We start from the raw sequence: 23,938 nt of genomic DNA, 5'->3' as shown, positions 1-23,938 counted from the left end.
TCTTCTTCTTGACTGGAGGCACAGTTTCTGGGTGCTCCCAGAGGCGGTGCAAGATGTCTAAAAACATCGTGCACAGGAATCACCATTATCTCTTTTGGAGCATCTACAAATTGTAGTACCTCCAACATTCTGTGCCTAGCGTCCTCCTCCGTTACCAGTTGAAATGGAATAGACAGATATCTCCTTGACAAAGCTGGCAAAGGAGAGGTCTTCCGGAGGGGAGCAGCGCCTTTCCTCCGGGGGTGAGGGCTCCTCAGAAGCTTGTGAGTAGTGGTGAGAGGAAGCATCATCCCATGGGTCATAGGGAGACTGCCCTTCACCACCGGGCCTTCAGATGGAGGAACAAACCCAAATACAAGAGGGTGGGAAGGCAGCACCGATGGACGGGAAGGTGGCACCGAGATAGACGGTACCGGCACAGAGGGCATCGGGGCCATCGATGGGCGTCGATGCACAGATAGACTTGATGGCCCTGGGACTGGCTCCGGCATCGGTGGTTCCCAGACAGGGGATGAGCCATGGGCTGCATCTTCCTCCTCCAAAGAACCCGGAATCTGTATTGAGACTGGGGATGGATCAGTGGTTGGCTGGGTGCCAACGAACCCAATGGAACAAGTACCGATGGCAGGGCACAAATAAGGGTATCAAAATGCTCGAGGGCGCTGGTTCCGGCTGCGGTATGAGAGCCGGTGCCAACTGGAAGCCCCGAAGGGCACTCAGTACTGCCTATTGGACAATGTGGTCCAATTCCTCCCGAAAGGCTGGCGAGGCTAACACAGTGCCTGGGGTAGGAGGCAGGCTAGGTGTTACAGGAGCATCCACGGGAATCCGTGGAGGCTCTGTGTCCGGCACCGATATCGGTGGGCAATGCCTCAGGGTCCCGGGTTGGATGAGGTTCTTCTTCCCGGGCCTTTTGGAGGCGGCTCGGCAGAGGTTGATGCCGCTCCCGTGTCGGTGCCGGCACCGGACGGGGACGTACGACTGTGCCAGTGCCGATGCTTCTCACAATGCTTGGCCCGTCCTTCTCCGGCGGAGGACGAAGCAGAAGTCTTGGAATGGGATGGCGTCAGTGGACGGCCACCCACTCCTCAGTCCTTTTGATGGAATGTCGGAGAGGGGTCCGAGGAAGATGGGACCCCTCGACTCTGCATGCCTTTACTTGGGGTCGATGAAGACGAACGCTTGGAGGCAAACAAGTGCTCCATCTTTTGCAGTCGGACACGGCAGCCTTTGGGGGTCATCTGTGCACAACTTGAACACCGACGGACATCTTGAGAAGGCCCGAGGCACAATACGGAGACATTATGCGAGTCCATTATGGACATAGTCCATGGACACTCGGGACACTTCCGAAAACCAGTCACCATGTTGAAAAAAGGGGCACGCGATCGGTGGCTGTCGGGCACCGAGAAATACACCGCCGGGAGCAGACTGCAAAATGTGGTAATGACTTACCGAAGCGTTTGAAGAGGTCGGTGTGCGATGGAGGACTCCGGGATGGGGAAAAATGAAGAAAAACTTCAAAAAATTCAGTGAGGAAAAATGTGAGAAATTCTCTCAGAGCTCCTAAAAACCGCGAGGCAACTGCTGCGTGGGAAAAAAAAAAAAAAAGAGACTGAAGGGGGACCCCGTGTGGCCACAGGGTTAGTGGCATGCTGGGCATGCTCAATGTGCCAGTCAAAGTTCTAGAAACTTTGACAAAAGTGTTCCATGACAGGGCTCCATGTGATGGCGTCACCCCATCTGTAAGGACTACCATCCTGCTTGTCCTGGGAGAAAAATAATTTAATGCATGTGAAGACTTTCTTTCTCCAGAAACTCAACATATTAAATTACAGTTCTCAGTTTCAGAACTGTAATTCAATATGTTGAGTTCTGGAGCAGTTGCTTTATTTTGAAAAAATAATAAATGACAACTTGGGAAAAGATTAACTTTATTCCTTGTTTGGCCATTACTTCTTTTACATCTCCCTCATGTTGTGTGGATAATTTTTTGGAGTGCAAATCTCTTCTCCTTGTTTTGTGTTGGATTATATCCGCAGCATTTTATTTGAACATAAAACCTCTTACATTCAAATAGTGTCTGGGGGTTTTTAAAAAATAAAACACTCTTAAAAAGTCTAGTCAAAAAAGGTTTAAAATATTTTACTCAAAATAAAAATGGTACATATCAAATAGAATACTGATATAAAGGGTACTCTTACAGCAAGGACTGTCACATATAAGCTGCTAAGTGACATCTACCCTAATTTTTTTAAATCACAGATCCCCATAAAGATTTTTTTTGCTAAATATATTTTGGCCTCTGTCATATACATGGTTATCTGTCCATGTGGGCTCCTATTCATGTTTAATTGAACACTGGAGTTGTCTGAGGAATAACATTTAGCAACCCTGATGGTAGAAAATATTGCTTTGGGCCATAATTTTGGGGAGCTTCAGGTTTGGCAATCAATCATGTGCAATTTGTTTGGCATGAAGATGATTAGGAGAAACTGCTTGCCAAATCTGAACAATGTTGGATCTATTTTCTGTCTACAGTCCAGTTGTTGAGCCTCCTTAACTTTGAAAGACCAAGGTTCATGGGGTTTGAATCTGCCATTAAGTTTCAATCCACAGTTTTCTGTGATTTTTGTATATATAGATTTTTTTAGTCATTTTTGCTTCTAGTTTTTTCAGGGCCAAGGGTAGTTTGAATTCTATGTTGCCATGACATACATTCCACATACATTGGGAGTAGGGGTTTCAAAGCTCCCTCTGATTTCCCTGTTTGACTAAATATGCCAATCAGAAAGGATGTTTTTGAATCTCATATAGTATTTATTTATTTATTTATTTAAAACTTTTATATACCGGCATTAGTAAGCATACATCATACCGGTTCACATTGTAACTAGTAGGCTGCAATTACAATCAACGGGGAGGGGAAACCGGGAGGAGTATACATAGAGCAGGAAGGTAGGAATTAAAGCAATTAACAAGAGGGGCAGGCTATTTACAGGTATATACAAGAGGCTTAAGCAGGTTACTTACAGGGGTCTATATACAAAGGTACAGGTTGGGTGAAGGATGGTAAGGAGGGAGGGGGGGGGTGGAGAAGATTAGTCTGGGTAGGCTTGTTGGAAGAGCCATGTCAAGTTTTTTTCTGAATTTGGAGTAGCATGGCTCAAGCCTGAGCGAGGTGGGGAGGGCGTTCCAATGTTTGGGTCCTGCAATGGATAGTGCACGAACCCTTGTAGTGGAGAGGTGGGCTTTTTTTAATGGGGGAATAGAGAGAGTACCTTTATTGATAGATCGAATGGGTCGATCAGAGCGTATGGGACAGAAGGGTTCGTCAAGCCAGTTAGAGTTGTGCGAGTGGATGGATTTGTGTACTATAGTAAGGATTTTAAAGAGGATGCGGGATGCGATAGGGAGCCAGTGGAGTTCTTTAAGTATAGGGGTGATGTGATCGGCTTTCTGTGAGTTGGTGATAACCCTGGCAATGGCATTTTGGAACATCTGTAAGGGGTTTGATAGTGGATGAGGGTAGGCCGAGGAGGAGGGCCGAGGAGTATATGAGGAGGCCGAGGAGGGTAGGCCGAGGAGTATATGAATGGCTGAGAAAAACATTGTTTGACATTCCTGCCAGTTGCTCTGGGTCATAAACCAATGAGGAAGTGGGTGTGTGGCTCATTTCTTTGGGGGGGTTTTGACTGGGTACATTTTATTTTGTACATTAATTCACTCTTTAGTCTTTTGAAAGGTTATAGGTTGGTAGATGACTTCGATTTGACTTCGATTTGACTTAGATTTGACTTAGATTTGACTTAGATTTGACTTAGATTTGACTTAGATTTGACTTAGATTTGACTTAGATTTGACTTAGATTTGACTTAGATTTGACTTAGATTTTAAGCACCCCATACAGGACCATATTTTGGCCCCATAATACCAGTAAAAAAAAAAATAAATAAAAAGCTGTCTTTTCCCATAAGTATAAAAATATATAAGTAAAAAACTATATATGTTAAATTGTTTATTATCCTTTGCACCAATTCATCCTTGGATATAGCACGTTTGCTTAGCTAAAACAGGTGTTCTCCATGGACAGCAAAACAAACAACCACACAAGTGGGTGACATCATTCAGCAATGTCCATAGAGTTCAAATACAAGGTTTTTATTATATTGTGTACAAACAAGCAGAGTTCAATTTTCAGCATCAAGCCAAAAAAGGTTGTGTCAATAGATTCACGGTCCCCTGACACGGGCCGTGTTTCGAAGAGACTGCATTGGAAGAGAACCTAGAGAAAGCAATAAAAGATTTTAAAATAAAATATTCAAATATTTGTCAGGAAACCGTGAATCTATTGACATAACCTTTTTTGGCTTGATACTGACAACTGAACTCTCTACTTGCTTGTAAACAATATAATAAAAATCTTGTATTTGAACTCTACGGAAACTGCTGAAATTTTGTGCCCTTCCTCCTTGCATTGATCCCTTATCTTTGATGGTTGGACTTTTTGCCTATTTTGCTCTTTGCTTATTGACATCATTCAGCACCATGATGAAGCATACTCTTTCTCAAAGCAAGACGACAAAATGTCATTCTGAACAAGCACAAGAATTATCATGAGTCCCTCAGTTATTTCCCAAGGCAGCTTCAACTAATGGGTGGGGGGTGGGGAGATTGGAGTATTGTATGACTGCTTATTTGCTGCCCATGGAGAACACAGATTACAGGTTAGAAACCTTGCTTTCTCTCTTGTATAAGCAGGAACAATATCAGCCAAACAAGTGGGGACTCACGAACTGAGGGTTGCGATATAAGCGTAACATTTTTCTTATTTAGAATTTCACAACCTGAAGAGACTAGGAGGAGGGTAGTTAAGAACATAAGATATGCCATACTGGGTCAGACCAAGGATCCATCAAGCCCAGCATCCTGTTTCTAACAGTGGCCAATCTATATCACAAGTACATTAAATAGATCTCAAGCTACTATTCTTTAATAATTAATAGTTTATGGATTTTTCCTCTAGGAACTTATCCAAACCTTTTTTAAACCCAGTTACACTAACTGCTGTAACCACATCCTCTGGCAATGAATTTCAGAGCTTAACTATGCACTGAGTGAAAAATAATTTTCTTCAATTTGTTTTAAATGAGCTAATTGCTAACTTCATGGAATACCCCCTATTCCTTATGTTATCTGAGAGTAAAAACCAATTTACATTAACTTGATCAAGTCCTTTCATGATTTTGTAGACCTCTAACATATCCCCCCTCAATCATCTTCTCCAAATTGAACAGCCCTAACTTCTTTAGCCTTTCCTCATAAGGGAGCCTGTCCATGCCCCTTATTTAGATCACCCTTCTCTGCACTTTCTCCAGTACAACTATATCTTTTTTGAGACGTGGAGACCGGAACTGGACACAGTATTCAAGGTGCGGTCTCACCATGGAGCAATACAGAGGGCATTATGGTATCCATTTTATTTTCCTATCCCTTCCTAATAATTCCTAATATTTTCTTTGGGTTTTTTTGACCACCACAGCACACTGAGCCAACAATTTCAATATATTATCCACTATGACGCCTAGATCTGTTTCTTGGGTGGTAACTCCTAAGATTGAACCTGTGTAACTACAGCATGGGTTATTTTCCCTAAATTCATCACCTTGAACTTGTCCATATTAAACTTCATCTATTTGGAAGCCCAATTTTGTCTCACAAGTTTGTCCTACAATTTATCACAATCCACTTGAGATTTAACTATTCTGCATAATTGTGTGTCATCCACAAATCTGATCGCCTCACTCGTCGCACCCCTTTCCAGATCATTTATAAATATATTAAAAAACACTGGTCCATGAGGCACTCCACTGTTTGCCTTTTTACAACTATGAAAACAGACCATTTAATCCTACCCTGTTTCCTGTCTTTTAACCAGTTTGCAAGCCACAAAAGAATATTGCCTCCTCTCCCATGACTTTTTAGTTTTCTTAGAAGTCTCTCATGAGGAACTGTAGGACATGTAAAAGGATTCTTATGAGTAGCATATCAGAAGGAAAATCTTTTCCATTTAAAATTATTCGAATATCTGGTAGCTGGTCTTCTAGCTGGAAAAAGCACTTGTTTAACTTCAAGTGGAAAGGGTATGACGTGCATTTCTCCACTCTCAATATCCATGCTGAGAGACTAGATATTGAAGATTGGAGCGAAGTAGAGAACTCTTGAATTGATTTAGATTTGGAAATATTCGTAGGTGTATGGGGGGCTACAGCTAGTCTTTGTAATCACGGAAATCAGATTTGTCAGCACTAAGAAAAGACTATGAAAATCATTAATTTTGTGACTTTCCTTAAATTCAGTAGTGCTTTTGAAATGAAAGGAACTGGAAAGAATGTGTATATTAACCATTTGTTCCAAAGAAAATCTGATGCCATAGTCTTGGTTTGATGGTCTTTTGGAACAATAGAGAGGAAGCTTGTGGTTGAGAGGATAGGCAAAAAGTAGTCCCTAGGATTCATAGTAAACTCAGTTCCCATTGACAGAACAGAAACTGTACTGTGTTGGGCTGGAGTGACTATTCATGAGGCTTAAGAAGTCAACTCAATGCATCTGCTATAATGTTTTTCCCTGGAAGATAAACTGCAGAAAGATGCATGTTTCTCAGCTTCACCCACTTCCAAATCTTGAGTGCCTCCTTGCAAAGTTTGAAAGAACCTGTTCCTCCTTGCTTATGTAGAACATTGTTACCTGATTGTTTAGATCTGTAGTACTGACTACATTATCCATGGTTTGAAGACCTAAAAAGCGCTCTGAGCACAGCCTGAGAGTGGATCTGTAAGGGGACCGCATAGCTTGAAAGCAAAGTGCATTGAAATGGGCTTCCCCAAACTTGTGGAGACATGTCCATGGTTAGCAGCTGTTGAATCAGTGGAGGATGAAAACTGTAGCCTTGAAGAAGGTTCAATGATTTATCCACCACTTCAAAATTGGATGAGTCATCCTGTGATTTATATCCTCTGGGACAATGGATATAGATGCTGATTCCAGCATAATCTGATATGCCACTGGGCTAGTCTCATGTGTAGACAAGCAAGGTGCACTGTAGTGGACATATGACTTAACATAACATACTATAGGCTATATTTTTTCAGTTTTTAGGTTTGTGACATCTTGTATGTTTGTGATTTTATTGTAATGTTTTTATCTTTCTTTTGAAATGTTTCATATAAAATTAATATGTATTTGAAATTGTGATTCATGTTGAATGAAATTGATTTGTGGAATATAAAGTGTTTTAAATAAAATCCTCATGAAGAATTTAGCCATGACCGATTAATGACTGGAGAGTATGCAAACAATTGTCATCAATGCATTCACTCTTTATGCTGGTGACAGTCTCTCTTTTGCCAAGTACTGAGGCGCACTCCAATAAAGTCCAATTGATGTTAGAGTCAGGTGAGACTTGTCAAAGTTTATGATGAATCCTAAGGACTACAACGTCCGGAACACAAACACAATGTTTGTTTTGAAGTTTTTGTAAGATGTGCTCGATATTAATCACCTAAATAAGAAAAGACCATAATTTTTTTTCTGAGATGCGCCCCTCAACTGCCAGATATTTGGTGACTACACTGGGGGTTGTTGATGTCCAAATGGAAGGAACGTGTACTGACAATGTTGATTTTCTAGACTAAACCTTAAGTTACTTTGGGTAATTTGCGGATTGGAATGTGGGTGTAGGCATCCTTGGAATCCAAGGTGGTAAGCCAACACAGAAGTGGGAGGATAGTGTCCACAGAGTTCATTTTGAACCTTTCCTTTTTCAGAAATGTATTTAACTTTCTGAGAATTAGAATTGGATAAAATTCTCCTGATTATTTTGCAATGAGGAAATGAAGTAACGACACCAGTGGGCACCCAAAAAATGAAGCCACCACTTCCTTGACTGGAAAGCTTGGAAAGGAGTGAATACATTTTATATGCTAGTAGTCAAAAGATCATGCCTGGTTTTTCAGGAGATTGCTTAGAGAGGCTTTGCTGTGCTCTGTCTCTAACTCGAGACCTCTGTTTTGTTGCTGAAGTTGCTGTGGCTGATGAGGTACTGTACAATGTCTGTAGTATGAATAGAAATTATATCTTCTTGTTGGTTAATAGTAATATGGTTTCCTAAATGGTTATCTCCTTTGAGAGGCTTGATCAGCTGTAGCTGTTGTCAAAATCTGTTGTGCAGTACAATTCTTTATGACATTTACACCCTTTTTCAATTTGTCACAAAAGAGATGGTCATCTGAGCCTGGTGCATCTGCCAGCTTGTTGTGAACATCTTTCCTTAGCCCAGATACTCTTAAGCCAGGCTAGCCTTCTAGTTCCTGTGGCAATCACCGATGATCTAAAGGCTGTTTAGAAAATCGTATATAGATCTGGTCTAGTGCTTTGTACATTTCCCAGCTTCTGCCAAAAACAGGTTAAATTTTTTTAATCTAAAGATCCGACTAATGAGATGTCCATCTTTTGCAAGGTGTTACACATGTATTTCACCATTTGCAGCTGATAAGCTGCAATTTTGGATTGCAAAGTGGCTAACTGGATCATTTTTTCCTGTATGGTCTATTAATTTTGACTTTTCCTGGGGGAGTGCTGAAGATTTCTTTTCTTCATAGCCGACTTTACCAAGGAATCGTGGTTAGCTGGATCTTAATGAGGCCTGGATATTGCTGCACTCTTTTTTTTTTTTTTTTAATTCTTTATTTATTCAAATTTTTCATTATATAATAGAAATAAATCCAATCCATAACATACACTGTTATACATATCATTTCAACAGATAAAGAAAATTTACTTCGCATAGCCCTACAAAGTATACTAGGATTGATTTTTATATAATTCTCAATAAGAGCATTAAAGAAACACTTATAGATAAGGCAAGTGCAAACTATAGAGAGAATTTAAAGAAAAGAACCTTATTATTAATATTAAACAGGGCAATTACATAGCATTTCTCCAGGTACTATTTTTAGTTAACCCTTATACATTGGTCGGAATTGGGGAAGAAGTAGTTGGAACCCTTGCCTCTACAAATTTTTTAAGCTGATCAAACTGAAAGAAAACATAGACTTCGTTGCTTTTTCTTAACATACATTTACATGGATATCGTAATGTGTAGGAAAACCCCAAATCGATAACTTTTTGTCTTAAAGAAATTGCCTTCTCCTTATTTGAGTAGCCTGAGCTACATCTGGAAATAATTTCACAGGTTGACTATAGAAGTTAACAGGGAATTTCCTAAAATAAGATTTCATGACTGAGTTAACATCTTGTTTATAGATAAAAGATACTAAAAAAGTACCCCTCTCTATAATATCCAGACTTGAGCTCTCAAGAAAACTAGTCAGGTTAGCGGGAATATTTAACTGATTAGTTTCTACAGCCGAGGTTCTCTTGTTAATAAAGTAACATGAATTTACAGACGGTAATTGGTCAGGTGAAAAAGAGAGAACCTCGTTTAGAAACTTTTTCAAAGTAGTAAAAGGGATTTCTCCCGCTATCTTTGGGAAATTTAAAATCCTGATATTTAAGTGTTTTGCGCTATTTTCTATTGCTTCCAGTCTCCTTGTACAAGATATCTGTTCTCTTATTATAGTCCCATTTAATTCCTGCATAGTTTTAATCTTGTCTTCAGTCACTCCAATTCTAGTGGACATCTGTGCAATCTGTTCTTTGACTTCTTGTGCTTTCTCTTGGGTGTTCTGTGCAACGAAGTCCATTTTTTTCTCAAGCCTGTCCATAGAGGTTCCGAGTCCCACCATAACCTCCCAAAGACTTTCCAAGGTAATGGTCTGCGGTCGTAGAAAACTGACCGCGGACTCACCTCCAGAGGCTGTTGTAGTCTGGGCTCGATCCTCCGGAGACTGCCTCTCCTTCTCCAGCCCTCCGGCCATCTGACACCCAGATTTTCCCCCTCTCACGCCGAACTCCGCTTCTTCTTCCACGGCGTTTTGGGAGGTTTCCGCGAGTTCTTCAGCCGGAGCTTCTCCCCCCTCCTGCCGTGACGCTTCCACCGCGTCATCAGCCGGCGCCGGGGTTGATTCAGCTTCGGCTTCGCGCTGCGCTGGAGGTTGACGCTGTTCGGGGCTCAAGGACACCTCCTCCAGGAGAGCCCCGTGTTCTCCCTCACACTGACTCTCAACGGCTTCCTCGGTTCCTTGCACAACTGAAGCGGACAGGAAGCGGTCTATCTCCAGCTGGGTCATGGGTGGCAAGGACTCAACCGGGTAAATCCTCACCTTACCCTTACGCTTGGCAGGCATATTAATTTTAGAAGAAAAAAAGTTTCCAGCTAGGAGCACCAAGCGTTCCTGCCTCCTGCTATGCCGCCATCTTGCCTCTCTCATTGCTGCACTCTTTAAATCTATGTTCTTTGCAACTAGCAGTATAGAGAGGGGTTTTCTATGGGAACAGCTTTGTTTTGGGGGTTGGATACACCAACACCACTTGGAATTATTTTGCCTGATTGGAACCTTTATCCAGTTTAAAAGGTATCACTTCAGACATTTTTTGTACAAAAGCTGGATATGACAAATATAGTGGTAGTGCTTTTTGAAGGCTCTAGAGATGGCTCTGAGGGCAGCTCTGAAGAAGGTAGCAAAGAATAAAATGAGTAAGAAGTGCATTAATCCAGTATGTCCTTTGAATCCAAGAGGATCACTGGAGCTTCCACTGGTGAATATTTCTCCTTTAAGAAAATGGACTGTAGAGATTTCAGATCTGGTTTAATTTCATAATAAGGTGGAATCCTTGCTTGAGATTGAAGTTTTTGTGAAAATCTTTCTAAAATAGGCTCCGATACCTGTAGATGGTATTTTGTTTGCATAAGAACGTACAAAGTCCAACCATAATTTCCATACAGATGAAGGAAGTGGCAATAGAGGACGATAAATTCAGGATGAGTAATCTAACACTGGTACTTAAATTGAAGGAGATTCCTATAATTTAGCAGATGAGTAAAATCTTCTGCAAAAGATCTTGTGGGCCTCAGTAAAACATCTACACAGAGAACAGTGGTCACGGCCATCCAGCTTAGGTGCTATGATCCTCGATGGTGAAAGAGACAATTTTGACTTTAATAATGTTGACAGCACTGATTTTTCCTATACTGGTTTTAAAAGTGCAATGCTGAGCCCTGGCATAACTTTGGCACTGTTCTTAGAGCTTGGCTCCAATGAAATGGGAAATCCTTGCCTCTAATGAAGTAGGAAAGGGAAGTTCTATCTCTATCCTTTCTGGACTTGGACCTTTCAGATAGCAGCCCCTTATATCTAGGTTTTTCTTTTTCATAGAGAAAAAAAAAAAGCTTGTATTTGAGCTTTTTTTCATTGTAATTTTGGGTGCTCTGTGACATTTTCCTTCATGGGCCGCACTGGCTGCATCATGGTCCAGACAAACATCTTAAACAAAGAAAAGAAATAAAATAAAATGAACTAAACTGAAGGAAAGAATGTAAACTTGCAGTCAAAATCCCAAAAAATCATGGCAAGAAAGCAGAGTTGCTTACATGTAACAGGTGTTTTCCCAGGACAAGCAGGATGTTAGTCCTCACATGTGGGTGACATCATCAGGATGGAGCCCAATCACGGAACAGCATGCCCCTAACCCTGCATCCAGCAGGGGTCCCCCTTCTATCTCGTTTGTTGTAAAAAGTACAAGCGAAAAATAAAATAAGAAAACGTAAGCGAACCCAACTCCGCGGGGTGGCAGGTGGGTTTCGTAAGGACTAACATCCTGCTGTCCTGGCAGAACACCTGTTACAGGTAAGCAACTCTGCTTTCTCCCAGGATAAGCAGGATGGTAGTCCTCACATGTGGGTGAGAGGCGAGCTACAGGATGCCCGAATAGAATAGGCCAAAAACACCCAACGACGTGCAATAGGCACAACAACTGGGGTGGTTTTGGTTAGTAGGGCAGCCTGAATTTTACAGTGGGTTGCTGGAAGGAAGTTGGGTTATTAAACGGGAAACAAATTACGCAAGACAGACCGAAGATGGAATCTTGCCTGCCAGTCTTGTCTAGACAGCAATGAGCTGCAAAAGTATGAAGAGAACTCCATGTTGTAGCTTTGCAGATGTCAGCAAGAGATACAGAATGTAGGTGTGCTACTGACATTGCCATAGTTCTTACTGAATGCGCTCTCACGCATTCTTGTAGCGGAAGGCCTGCTTGTTGGAAGCAGAAGGAGATACAGTCTGCCAGCCATGTGGACAGGGTCTGCTGGCACACCCAAGCTCCCAATTTGTTTATATCAAAGGAGACAAACAGTTGGGGGGGACTTCCTATGGGCTGCAGTGCGGTCCAAATAAAAAGCAAGAGCACGTTTACAGTCCAAGTAATGTAGAGCCCGCTCACCTGGTGTGTGTGAGGCTTTGGAAAAAAGGTTGGAAGAATTAGAACATAAGAAAATGCCGTACTGGGTCAGACCAAGGGTCCATCAAGCCCAGCATCCTGTTTCCAACAGTGGCCAATCCAGGCCATAAGAACCTGGCAAGTACCCAAAAGCTAAGTCTATTCCATGTTACCATTGCTAATGGCAGTGGCTATTCTCTAAGTGAACTTAATAGCAGGTAATGGACTTCTCCTCCAAGAACTTATCCAATCCTTTTTTAAACACAGCTATTCTAACTGCACTAACCACATCCTCTGGCAACAAATTCCAGAGTTTTTTTGTGCGTTGAGTAAAAAAGAACTCTCTCAGATTAGTTTTAAATGTGCCCCATGCTAACTTCATGGAGTGCCCCCTAGTCTATTATCCGAAAGAGTAAATAACCGATTCACATCTACACGTTCTAGACCTCTCATAATTTTAAACATCTCTATCATATCCCCCCCTCAGCCGTCTCTTCTCCAAGCTGAAAAGTCCTAACCTCTTTAGTCTTTCCTCATAGGGGAGCTGTTCCATTCCCCTTATCATTTTGGTAGCCCTTCTCTGTACCTTCTCCATCGCAATAATATCTTTTTTGAGATACGGCGACCAGAATTGTACACAGTATTCAAGGTGCGGTCTCACCATGGAGCGATACAGAGGCATTATGACATTTTCCGTTTTATTCACCATTCCCTTTCTAATAATTCCCAACATTCTGTTTGACTGATTCAAGTGGAAATCTGACACTACTTTCCGCAAGAAATTAGGATGCGTGTGCAGTACCACATGATCTTGAAGGAATCTGGTATACGGTGGGTATGTTACCAGTGTCTGTAGTTCACGGACTCTGCGAGCCGATGTTATAGCAACTAGAAAGATCACTTTCCAAGTGAGGTGTCGAAGCTCGCAGGAATGCAGAGGCTCGAATGGTGGTCGCATGAGCCGTGCTAGAACAACATTAAGGTCCCACATTGGAACTGGAGGACACAATGGAAGCTTTAGTTGTAGTAATCCCTCTCATAAAGCACCCAACCAGGGGTTGCACCAAGATCAGAGTATCTCCTATACCTTTGTGGTAAGCTGAAATGGCACTGATATGTACACGGATTAAGGAAGGATGGGGAACCAAACCTGATGTGGCCAGTGAGGGGCTATGAGGATCATTGTGCCCCTGTCCTGCCGTAACTTCACGAGAGTCTTGCTGATGTGTGGAAGTGGAGGGTACGCATACAGAAGACTCGTTGCCCACGAGTGGACGAAGGCATCTCGTGGTGTTTTGTTGTGGCTGCGGTGTAGAGAGCAGAAGTTGTCCACTTTGTGGTTGTGAACCTATGCAAAGAGGTCTATGTGTGGGCTGCCCTACTGGTGGAAAATTTTGTTTGTTACAGTAGGGTCCAGGGACCATTCGTAGGGATGAAAGGTCCGGCTGAGATTGTGCACGCCTGCCAGGTATGTCGCTCTTAGTAGCATGGAGTGGGAGACAGCCCAGGCCCAAATCTGTGCCGCCTCCTGGCATAGAAGAAAGGAGCCTGTATTTCCTTGCTGGTTGAGGTACCACATTGCTACCTGGTTGTCAGTCTGAATTAAGACTACCGTGTTGGAGAGGCAATCGAGAAAAGCTAGTAGGGCATATCGAATTGCTTGAAGCTCCAGAAATGTATCTGGTGCTTCGCTTCTTGTTTGGACCAGGTTCCCTGGGTTTGGAAGCTGTTGAAATGTGCTCTCCAACCCAGATTGGATGCATCTGTTAGAGTAATTTGAGGTTCTGGTGACTGGAAGAGAAGTCCTGTCTGAAGATTGGACTCCCTTGTCCACCAAGCTAGTGAGAGACATAACTGGCTGGTGACTTGGACAATGTTTGACATGGGTTGACTTGACTGGGACATTGGGACTTTAAAGTCCACTGTGTTATCCTCATGGCCAGTCAAGCCATTGGAGTGACATGAACTGTAGATGCCATGTGACCCAAGAGGATTAGCAGATGACGAGCTGTGGTTGTTTGATGAGTCTACAGCTTTGGCCAAGGTTGACAATGAGTGTGCTCTGTCGTTTGGGAGAAATGCTTTGGACTGGATAGTGTTTAGATCTGCTCCTATGAACGAAAGGGCACGTGAAGGAGACATATGTGATTTTGGGTAACTGATTAGGAATCCTAATCTAGTTCTAGGTTGATGGTGAAATGGAGGGAGTGGAGCACTTCCTGTCGGGATGGGCCTCTGATGAGCCAATCGTCTAGATATGGATAAACGTGAATGTTGTTCTGTCTGAGATGAGCTGCGATGACAGCGAGGCATGTCGTAAAGACCCGGGGTGCTAACACTAGTCCGAATGGGAGCACCCGGTACTGGTAATGATGTTACCTACTACAAACCTTAGATATTTCGATGAGGAGGGTATATGGCAATGTGGGCATAGGCCTCCTGGAGATCTAGAGAGCAGAGCCAATCTCCCTGTTGTAGGAGAGGAAGCATGGTGCCCAAGGTTACCATTCTGAACTTTTCTCTGCAGAGGTACTTGTTTAGGGCACGCAGGTCTAGAATAGGACGAATGCCTCCTGATTTTTCCTTATTAGAAAATACTGAGAGTAGAACCCCTGACCCCACTGCAGTCGAGGTACCGGTTCCACGGCGTTGGAGTGCAGAAGAGTCAAGAGCTCTGTCTCGAGAAGCTGAGAGTGATTGATAGAAGCTACTGCCGGACAAGGAGAGGTGTTGGGTGGTAGGATGAGGAAATTTAGATGGTAACCCTGGTTGACCACAGAACGGACCCATTGGTCTGTAGTAATTGTGCGCCATATGTTGTGGAAAAGGCACAAGCGGCCTCCTACAGGAATGGTGAAAATTGAAGGTTGGCTTCTGCTCTGTAGAAAGAGTCAAAACCCTGATGCTGGACCCGCCTGCAAAGCTGGTTGGGCTTTTGGAGACCTGGGTTGTCTAGGCTGCCCTCTCTGGGAAGGTCTGGTTTGCCGAGCACGGGATGGAGGAGGATAGTACCAACGTGGTTTATAAGAAAGTTTTCTAGGGTCACGTCTGAAAGACCTCTTGGCCGTAGCTGGAAATTCTGAAGGAAGAGAGGAGAGTTGACGCAAGGTATCATGTTGGTATTTTAATTGTGTAACCCTCTCCTGGATTTTGTCGCCAAACAAATTACCTCCGGTACACGGAAGGTCTGATAGCCTCTCTTGGACCTCCTGGCGTAGGTCAGATGATTTGAGCCATGCCGAGCGCCCGGCACTTATACCTGCTGCTGACCCTCTTGAGACAAATGTCAAAAACATCATAAGCTGCCCTTACTTCATGTTTTCCAGCGTCTAATCCTTTTTGAAGGATGGCGTTAAGGCCGTCTTGATACTCATCCGGTGGGCGACCCCAGGATGGGGTAAAAGTTTTAGATTTTTAAAATTAGTTTCCGAGAGGAAAAATTGTGAGAAATTCTCACAGAGCTCCAAAGATCTGTGAGGCTACTGCTGCATGGGGGAAAAAAAGACCAAAGGGGGACCCCCCTGTTGGATGCAGGGTTAGGGGGGGCATGCTGGGCATGCTCAGTGTGCCAGTCAAAGTTTCTTGAAACTTTGACAAAAAAGTGTTCCATGATTGGGCTCCATCCTGATGATGTCACCCACATGTGACTACCACCATCCTGCTTGCCTGGGAGAAAGATGAAAAATTGACCGCTAAGCGAATGAGAAGAGACTGAGGGACTTGTGGCAATGACAATTTGCGAATTCTTGCACATACTCAGTATCTTGTGAGCTTGAGAGAGACTATATGCTCAGACATGGCACCATAGCATGATCATCATACTTGTGCAGCTGATTTTGCTCTTGCTTGTCCATGGAGAAATTTTCTTACCAGTAACTTCTCAATAAAAGTGTTTAACTACAATGCTTTTGAGAAAAGATGCTTGCTTCTCTGCAGGTTAACAAAACCATTAGTATCTAGAAAGGGAACCTTCAACCAAGTAGTCAAGAAATGGATTGAAGAATGGGACAGAGAAAGTCATCACATACAGTTGTATGTGATGACTTTTGCTGGTCCGCATTTTTTTTTTTTGCTGGTCCGCATCACTGGAACTCCATCCCGCCAGATCTCCGCCAGGAACATTGCCATATCACGTTCAGAAAAAAATTAAAAACTTGGCTGTTCGCCCAAGCTTACCCCTGAAAAAGCCTCAGGGTCACCCACACAGTCTCTTACCCCACGGATGTGTCCATTTCTGCAACTCAAAGGAACTGTTGTCCGACCAATTGCACTATCTTGTAATTTGCTTAACTTCATATACACTATGTAAATTTGTACATAATTCTTATCCTGTAAGCACCCTCTCCTCCTTTTGCCCTTCTCTCCAGTTAGAATTTGTTTAACCTATCTTTTCTCTAACAGCCTAGTTCCACATTCCCTGTTATAATGTAACTTTTTGTTTTTGTTCGCTCTGTTAACTGGTTCCCTCTAGTTTACTGTAAACCGGTACGATAAGACCTGGTCAGTATATTAAAAGAATTTAAATAAATAATAAAATTAAGTTGTTTCTGACAATACTAGAGCAGTCTTATGACTGCTCAACAATGGAGTAATTAAGAAAACCCATGCAGATGAAAAAAAGCATTAATATTTCAGTTTTGTATTTAATTGCATAAGTCTGTACTGTTCCTAAGGGTATAACCAATAAGTGTATATATACCTCATTTCTATTTATTCATTTGTCTCGCTTTTTCATAATTACAGCAAATTGAGTTATAATTAAACCCATCATTTTAAAATTTCAGTCATATATGAGCATAAATACCATCACATATTTTATAACTATACCTGCTGAATCATCCAAGTCTATTAGTTTGGGCATTAGGCTTTCAGGCAGTGTTTCAGGTAAATCATAACCATTCTTCCTAGCAACCACCAAGTGAAAAGCAGCACAAAACTCATCCAATGTCAGCGCACCATCTTTATCAAAATCAGACAATTCCCTACAAAAACAAAAATTAATTTCTGCATCATCAACTTTCATATTAATTGGAAAGTACAACCTAAATTTTAAACCTTTAGCATTGTATAAAATGCAAAATTATACAAACCGCACATTATAACCATTTAAAAGGCATGAAAACATGTATCAGAATCAGCCCCATGACCTACTAGAAGTGCTGTGTTCTATTCTACTGCACTTTAATCCTGTTTTCATTCTCAAGTTGGTTTCTGTACCACAGGCTGCTACTCATGAGCTTTCTGAGAAAAAGTAAACTGCTTACCTATAACAAGTGTCCCAAGAACAGCAGGAGACTAGTCCACACAAGTGGGTGATGTCATCAAACAGAGCCCAGGACAGATCTCTTCTTAAGAAGCTTCCAGAGCTTTTCCTCATGCTCCATTAGCATGTGCAGAATGTCACATGTCATTGTCATTGTGTGAAGTTCTGTTCAATTCTACAAACAGGCTTTAGGTAGAACAACTCGTTGGGGAGGTGGGTGGGTTTGTGTGGACTAGTATCTACTGTGCTCAGGGAGCACCCATCACAGGTAAGAAACTTTGCTTTTTCTGAGGGCAAGCAGGATAGAAATTCCCACAGGAAAGAATCCATAGCTACAGGAAGCCCTTCAACAAAAAAAAAAAAAAAAAAGGGAAACACACCAAGTGAAGAACTGTTTTTGTTGGAGTATCCCAATTTGTATTTGGGGATGGTCGTGAGAAGAAACCCGATTCAATAAAAAACAGAAGCAAGGGAGCAAAAGTTGGGTTCTACCCTCCAAAGATTTCTTGCAGGAAAGATTGACCAAACTTACTGTTTCATTGGGAGTCAGCAACCAGATAAAAATGTATGCACTGAACTCCATGTTGCAGCCTTGCACATCTCCATCTCAGGTGGCCCGCCAATGCACCCATGGCTTTAAAATGATGTGTCTCAACATGCCCTTCCAGAGTTAGGATTGCCTGGGCATAACAAAAAGGAGATGCCATCTGCTACCCAATTACAGTGTGTGGTTGACGACAGCAATCCCAGGCCTATTTGGAACAAACAAAAACCTAACCCAAGTGGAATTTTTATGGGCTTTAATATGATCCAGAGAAAAGGTTAAGGCTCTACATAAGTATATAAGATGTGCCATACTAGATCAGGAAAGGTCCATAAAGCCCTGTATCCTGTTTCCAATAGTGGCCAATCCAGGCAGGATCCCAAGGAGTAGAATGGATTTCTGCAATGCCCCCATAATAAAAGTTTATTGGACGACTTCTCCAGGAACTTCTCTAAACCTTTTTTTTTTTTTTTTTTAAGTGCAGCTACACTAATAGGTTTCACCACAATCCTCTTGCAGTCCAGGCTATATAAGGTTGATTCACCTTTGTAGACATGAAGCCTGGGGGAAAATGTTGGAAGGATGACTGACTGGTTAAGGTGGAAATCCAACACCACCTTAGGCAGGAACTTAAAAGACAAGCGCAAAACCACATTATAATGAAACTTTGTATAAAGTGAGTAAGACACTACAACCGGGAGCAAATGGACTCTGTGCGCTGAAGTGAATGACAACAAATACAATTTTTCTGGTCAGGTATTTCAGTGCACAAGGGTTCAGAGACTCAAAGGGAGGTTTTGTCAACTAGGTTAGCATCATGCTGAGATCCCAAGACATTGCAGGTGACCTGATAGGAGACATCACAAAAAAACCTGCATGAATCAAGCAATTAAAGAGTGTAGAGAGATGTACTTACCTTCTATATGATATAAGCAGCACCAATTGCACTTATGTGAACTTTGTCTTCCAACCTCAGAAACATGACAGCAGCAAAAGAACATACATCCTATTTTATCTGCCTATCCACAACTATTCATCTCTACAATCCTACTACTCCTTCAGTGATTCCCTAGTGCTTTCTTCCATGCTTTCTTGAATTCTGATAATGTTCTTGTATCCATTGGGAAAGTCTTCCATGCATCCACTACCCTCTCTGTAAAAAATTATTTAGATTACTCCTCAATTTATCCCCTTTTCAACTCATTTCATGATCCCATCAGTTCCAGATCCTCTTTTTCATTTGAAAAGGCCTGCCTCCTATGCATTAATATCTTAGAGACATTGAAATATATCCATCGGATCTCTCCTATTCCCCCGTTTCTTCTACAGTATATGTTTAGATCTTTAAGCCGGTCCCATATGGTTTAGAATGAAGACCACTGACCATTTTAGTAGTACCCTCTGGACCAACTCCAGTTTATATCCTTTTGAAAATACAGCCTCCAGAATCATACACAATATTCCTAATGAAGTCTCACCAGGGACTTATAGAGGAACAATGTCATCTTTTTTTCTGCTGACTATTTCTCTCTATATGCACTCAAGCACCCTTCTGGCTTTTGTCAGTACCTTATCCATCAGATATGATCACCTCCACAATCCTGCTCTTTTCAGCTTAGAAGAATTTAATGCTGAGATATTAAGAATGCATTCAAGCAGATTTTGTGTAGAACAGGAGAAAAGATTTAGGGCCTTTAAGTCAAACCAAATGGCAAACTTCCTCCATGCAAAAATACAAAATCTCCTCGTGGAGTCTTTCCTAGTAGCCAGTAGAACCGTCACATCATTTGCAAAAGGAGCATGTTAGTTTCAGTTCAACATCCAGGATACAATGGCTAGGGAACATATGTTGAAATAAAGTAATGTTTCCCTATTCTGTGTTATGAGGGCTGGAGAAATCCCCAAGTTGGCTCTCTGAGGGACATCATCCAAAGGACTGGGAGCCCAATTTGCTGTGGCCTTATGTTTCTGAATTTTAGTAAAAAGTCTTTGTAATTAAACGAACCGGAGATTACGGGTATATAAGAATGCCCCCAATTTAGGGAAAATTGCTCCATAGCGGTTGATCCTGCTGTATATCTTATGACAGCATTTGATACTGTTGATCACATAACTGTCTCGGTTGTGTGAAATCTGTGTCAGAGGTAGTGTGATGCAGTGGTTTTAATAATTTTTAAGCCATGGGTCTCAGCCAGTGTTATCAGAGAGTAAACTGCTCCAACTTCCCTCAAACTGGGGGTTCCACAGGGTGAAAATTCTCACCATCCTTTTTAATACATATGTGTCCTTTGTTGGACTCATTTAGGTCTTTTGGGCTTAGAAAACAAATACTTTGCAGATAATCTTCGTTTACTGTCCATTGCAAGAGGACCCATCTGTCTCAATCAGTCTTGTAAATGAGCATTTGGCACTGTTATAGCGTGGATAAAGGAAAACAATTTTCTCTTATTCCCAAGACGGAGGTTTTGTATAGTGGCAATGAGAAGAAAATTTTATCCGATGACAAACTGAAGAATCTTCATTTGCTGCCCTGTGATGTTCCATTGAAAATTCAAGGTCCTCTGATGCATTAACACTTTGAAAGGATTAGGTATAAAATATTTAAATAAAAAGATTTAAAAATTGTGTTCCTGGTCACCACCTTAAGTCAGTGATCTACTACTTGCCATCCCTTCAATAAAAGAATGTAGACTTGGCAGGGCCAGGAATCGGGCCTTACTTGTAATGCTTCAACAATTTGGAACTCTCTCCCTAGGTCGCTCAGAATGGAGGGAGACTTAGATTCAAGAAATTGTTAAAAGCCCACTTTTTTGGACTAGACTAGCCAGCTTGGACCCAAGTATTGTTATATTTTGCTTTTATAGGTTGTTTTAGATATAATTTTAATGATAATTTTACTCAATGTATGAGTGTTTGTACATTGCTATGGGTGTTAGGATTAGGTAATAAATGAAAAAGGTTCAGATGGATTTTAGGAAATTTAAAAATGAGCCCTAGAATCTTCAACACCAGATGGTTTTGCACATTGTTTTGCTCCTTCCAGAGATGAGCTTTTGATTAACCAAATGCCCAAACTGGAAAACATATGCACCCCTAAGTCTGAGAAGGTGTGCAGCTACCACGACTTGATATTTGGTACCTACTTGTGGTGCAGAAACAAGGCCAAACAGCAATAAAGGATATTGTACGTGGTGTTTCCCTTTTATAAATCCAAGATACTTCCTGTGACTACGTGTCCTTGAGATTCAGAAAGTATAGCCAAAACCCTTTTAAAAGAAATGGGGTTAAGGTGCTAAGGGAAATTATCTTGAATGTTTTTTTCATAAGAAATTTAATCAAGACCATTAACTAGCATGGGGAGGAATCCTGTCTCTTTGCTGAATCAGGAAATAGTTTGAGTAAAATCCACACCTCCTCCCTTCTACGGTAGAAAAGGTTTGACCATGCTAGCCTGCAAAAGGGAAGAGAGATACAGCTGCAGCCTATCCTGAGGAAACAAAAAAACTCTTGGAGGGCAATTTGGAAGGATTCGCAATGAACATAGTATGTATTTATTCTAGGTTACTCTGAGCCCACTGTTTATGAAATATCTCCTCCCCCACCAGGAGGTCTACGGAATACATTCTGGGATACTGGCTATGCATTTTGGATCCAGTCAAAACGCCACTCCAAGTTTCTGCTTGGAGCTTTCAGGTTCTGCATTACCTGGAACAAGGACAAATTTATTTATTTATTTATTTTTAACTTTTATATACCGACATTCTTGCATTAAATGCAAATCATGCCGGTTTATAGTGAAACAGAAAAATGTGATCAAAGAAAACAAGTGAATGCCTCTTTGGAGGTCAGAAGTCTCTCTTCAGGAGCCCACTGGAAACCTCCTGTTGGGTTGACATCAGATTGGAAGTGGCTGCACAGGGAGTCTGAAACATTGAACAATGATACTTAATCTGAGCCATTACTTTCTTGACCTTGACTCTGAAGAGACTGTCTTCACCCCAGGGCACATCAGCAAGCCTATCTTGCAAATCTGCTCTAGGGCCATAAAGGTCCACGAGCACTAATAACCACAGCAAAGGCTCTCAAAGCCATATTAAAAGCATTGGTCAACTTGAACAGATGTGCTCTGCACTTCTGTCCCAAAACTAATTACAAGAAACAATTTTGTTTCTCTTGAGGGAGAAACTCAGACAGTCTTTGCCTTTTCCGTATATTAGACCCTAAAGATCTGGTAAGAATCTATGTGGAAGTTGTGCAATCTGTTCTGATAAAAAAAAGTTTTTTTCACAAACAGATCAAGTGGTTTACACTTTCAAAAAGTATTAGAAAAGGGGAAAACCCCATGAAACTAACAAACAGATTTAAAACAAATCATATATAAGATTTGCCATACTAGGTCAGATCAAAGGGCCATCAAGCCCAGTGATCTAGTTTGCAACAGTGGCCAATCCAGGCCACAAGTACCTGGTAGAATCCCAAAAGGTCAACAGATTCCATGCTGCTTATCCCAAGGATGAGCAATGGATTTCCCTAAGTCCACTTTAATAATGGTTTATGGACTTTTCTTCCAGGAACTTATCTAATCCTTTTTTAAATCCAGCTACACTAACAGGTTTCACCACACCCTCCTGAAAAAAATACCAGAGTTTAATTATTCAGTGAGTAAAAAATATAGTTTCTTGTCTTAAATGTATCATCTAGTAACTTCATTGAATGTCCCCTAGTTGTACTTTTTGAAAGAGTAAACAACCGATTCGCATTTACCCGTTCCACTCCACTCATTATAGACCTCTATCATATCTCCTCTCAGCCATTTCTTCTCCAAACTGAAGAGCCCTAACCTCTTTAGCATTTCCTTGTAGGAGAATCATTCCATCCCCTTTATCATTTTGGTCACCCTTCTCTGTACCTTTTCTAATACTGCTGTCTCTCTTTGAGATGCGGTGAGTAGAACTGCACACAATACTCAAAGTGCAGTCGCACCATGGAGCAATACAGAGGCATGATGATATTCTGTTTTATTCTCCATTCCTTTCCTAATAATTCCTACCATTCTATTTGCTTTCTTGGCCACCGCTGCACAGAGCAGAGGATTTCAACATATTATCCAAAATGATACCTAGATCCTTTTCCTGGGTGGTGACTCCCAATGTGGAATCTTGCATTGTGTAGCTATAATTTGGATTGCTCTTCCCTACATGCATCACTTTGCATTTATCCACATTAAATATTAACTGCCATTTGGATGCTCAGTCTTCCAGTGTCGCGAGGTCTTCTTGCAAATTTTCACAATCCTCTTGTGATTTAACAACTTTGAATCAGCAAATTTTATCACCTCACCTGCTGTTCATCTCTATGTCATTTATGACTCAGCACTTCACTAGTCACCTTTCTCCATTGAGAAAACTGACCATTTAGCCCTACTCTACAACTTCTATTTTTTAACCAGCTTTCAATCCACAACAGAACATTCTTTCCTATCCCATGACTTTTTAATTTCCTCAACAGTCTGTCATGAGGTACTTTGACAAACACTTTCTGAAAATCCAGATACACTATATCAATTGGCTCACCTTTAGCAAATTGGTGAGGCAAGACTTCCCTTGGCTAAATCCATGTTGACTTTGTCCCATTAAACTATGTCTGTATCTATATGTTCAGTAATTTTGTTCTTTAGAATAGTTTCAACCATTTTTCCCAGTACTGATGTCAAGGTCACCAATCTGTAGTTTCCT

At 41.6% G+C, this 23,938-nt stretch overlaps 1 protein-coding gene across 1 annotated transcript in view; it reads right to left on the bottom strand.

Moving 5' to 3' along the window:
* Positions 1–23,938, bottom strand: part of REPS1 (RALBP1 associated Eps domain containing 1) — a 566,482-nt gene that overhangs the window by 296,565 nt on the left and 245,979 nt on the right. Inside the window, 1 exon segment of the mRNA XM_029596463.1 lies at positions 17,224–17,378. Within this exon segment, the coding sequence (XP_029452323.1) occupies positions 17,224–17,378 (155 nt within the window).

Source organism: Rhinatrema bivittatum, chromosome 3 (assembly GCF_901001135.1).
Source record: "Rhinatrema bivittatum chromosome 3, aRhiBiv1.1, whole genome shotgun sequence".
Lineage (NCBI taxonomy): Eukaryota > Metazoa > Chordata > Amphibia > Gymnophiona > Rhinatrematidae > Rhinatrema > Rhinatrema bivittatum.
The sequence above is the reverse complement of the archived record's forward strand: the minus strand, read 5'-3'. Positions and strand labels throughout refer to the sequence as shown.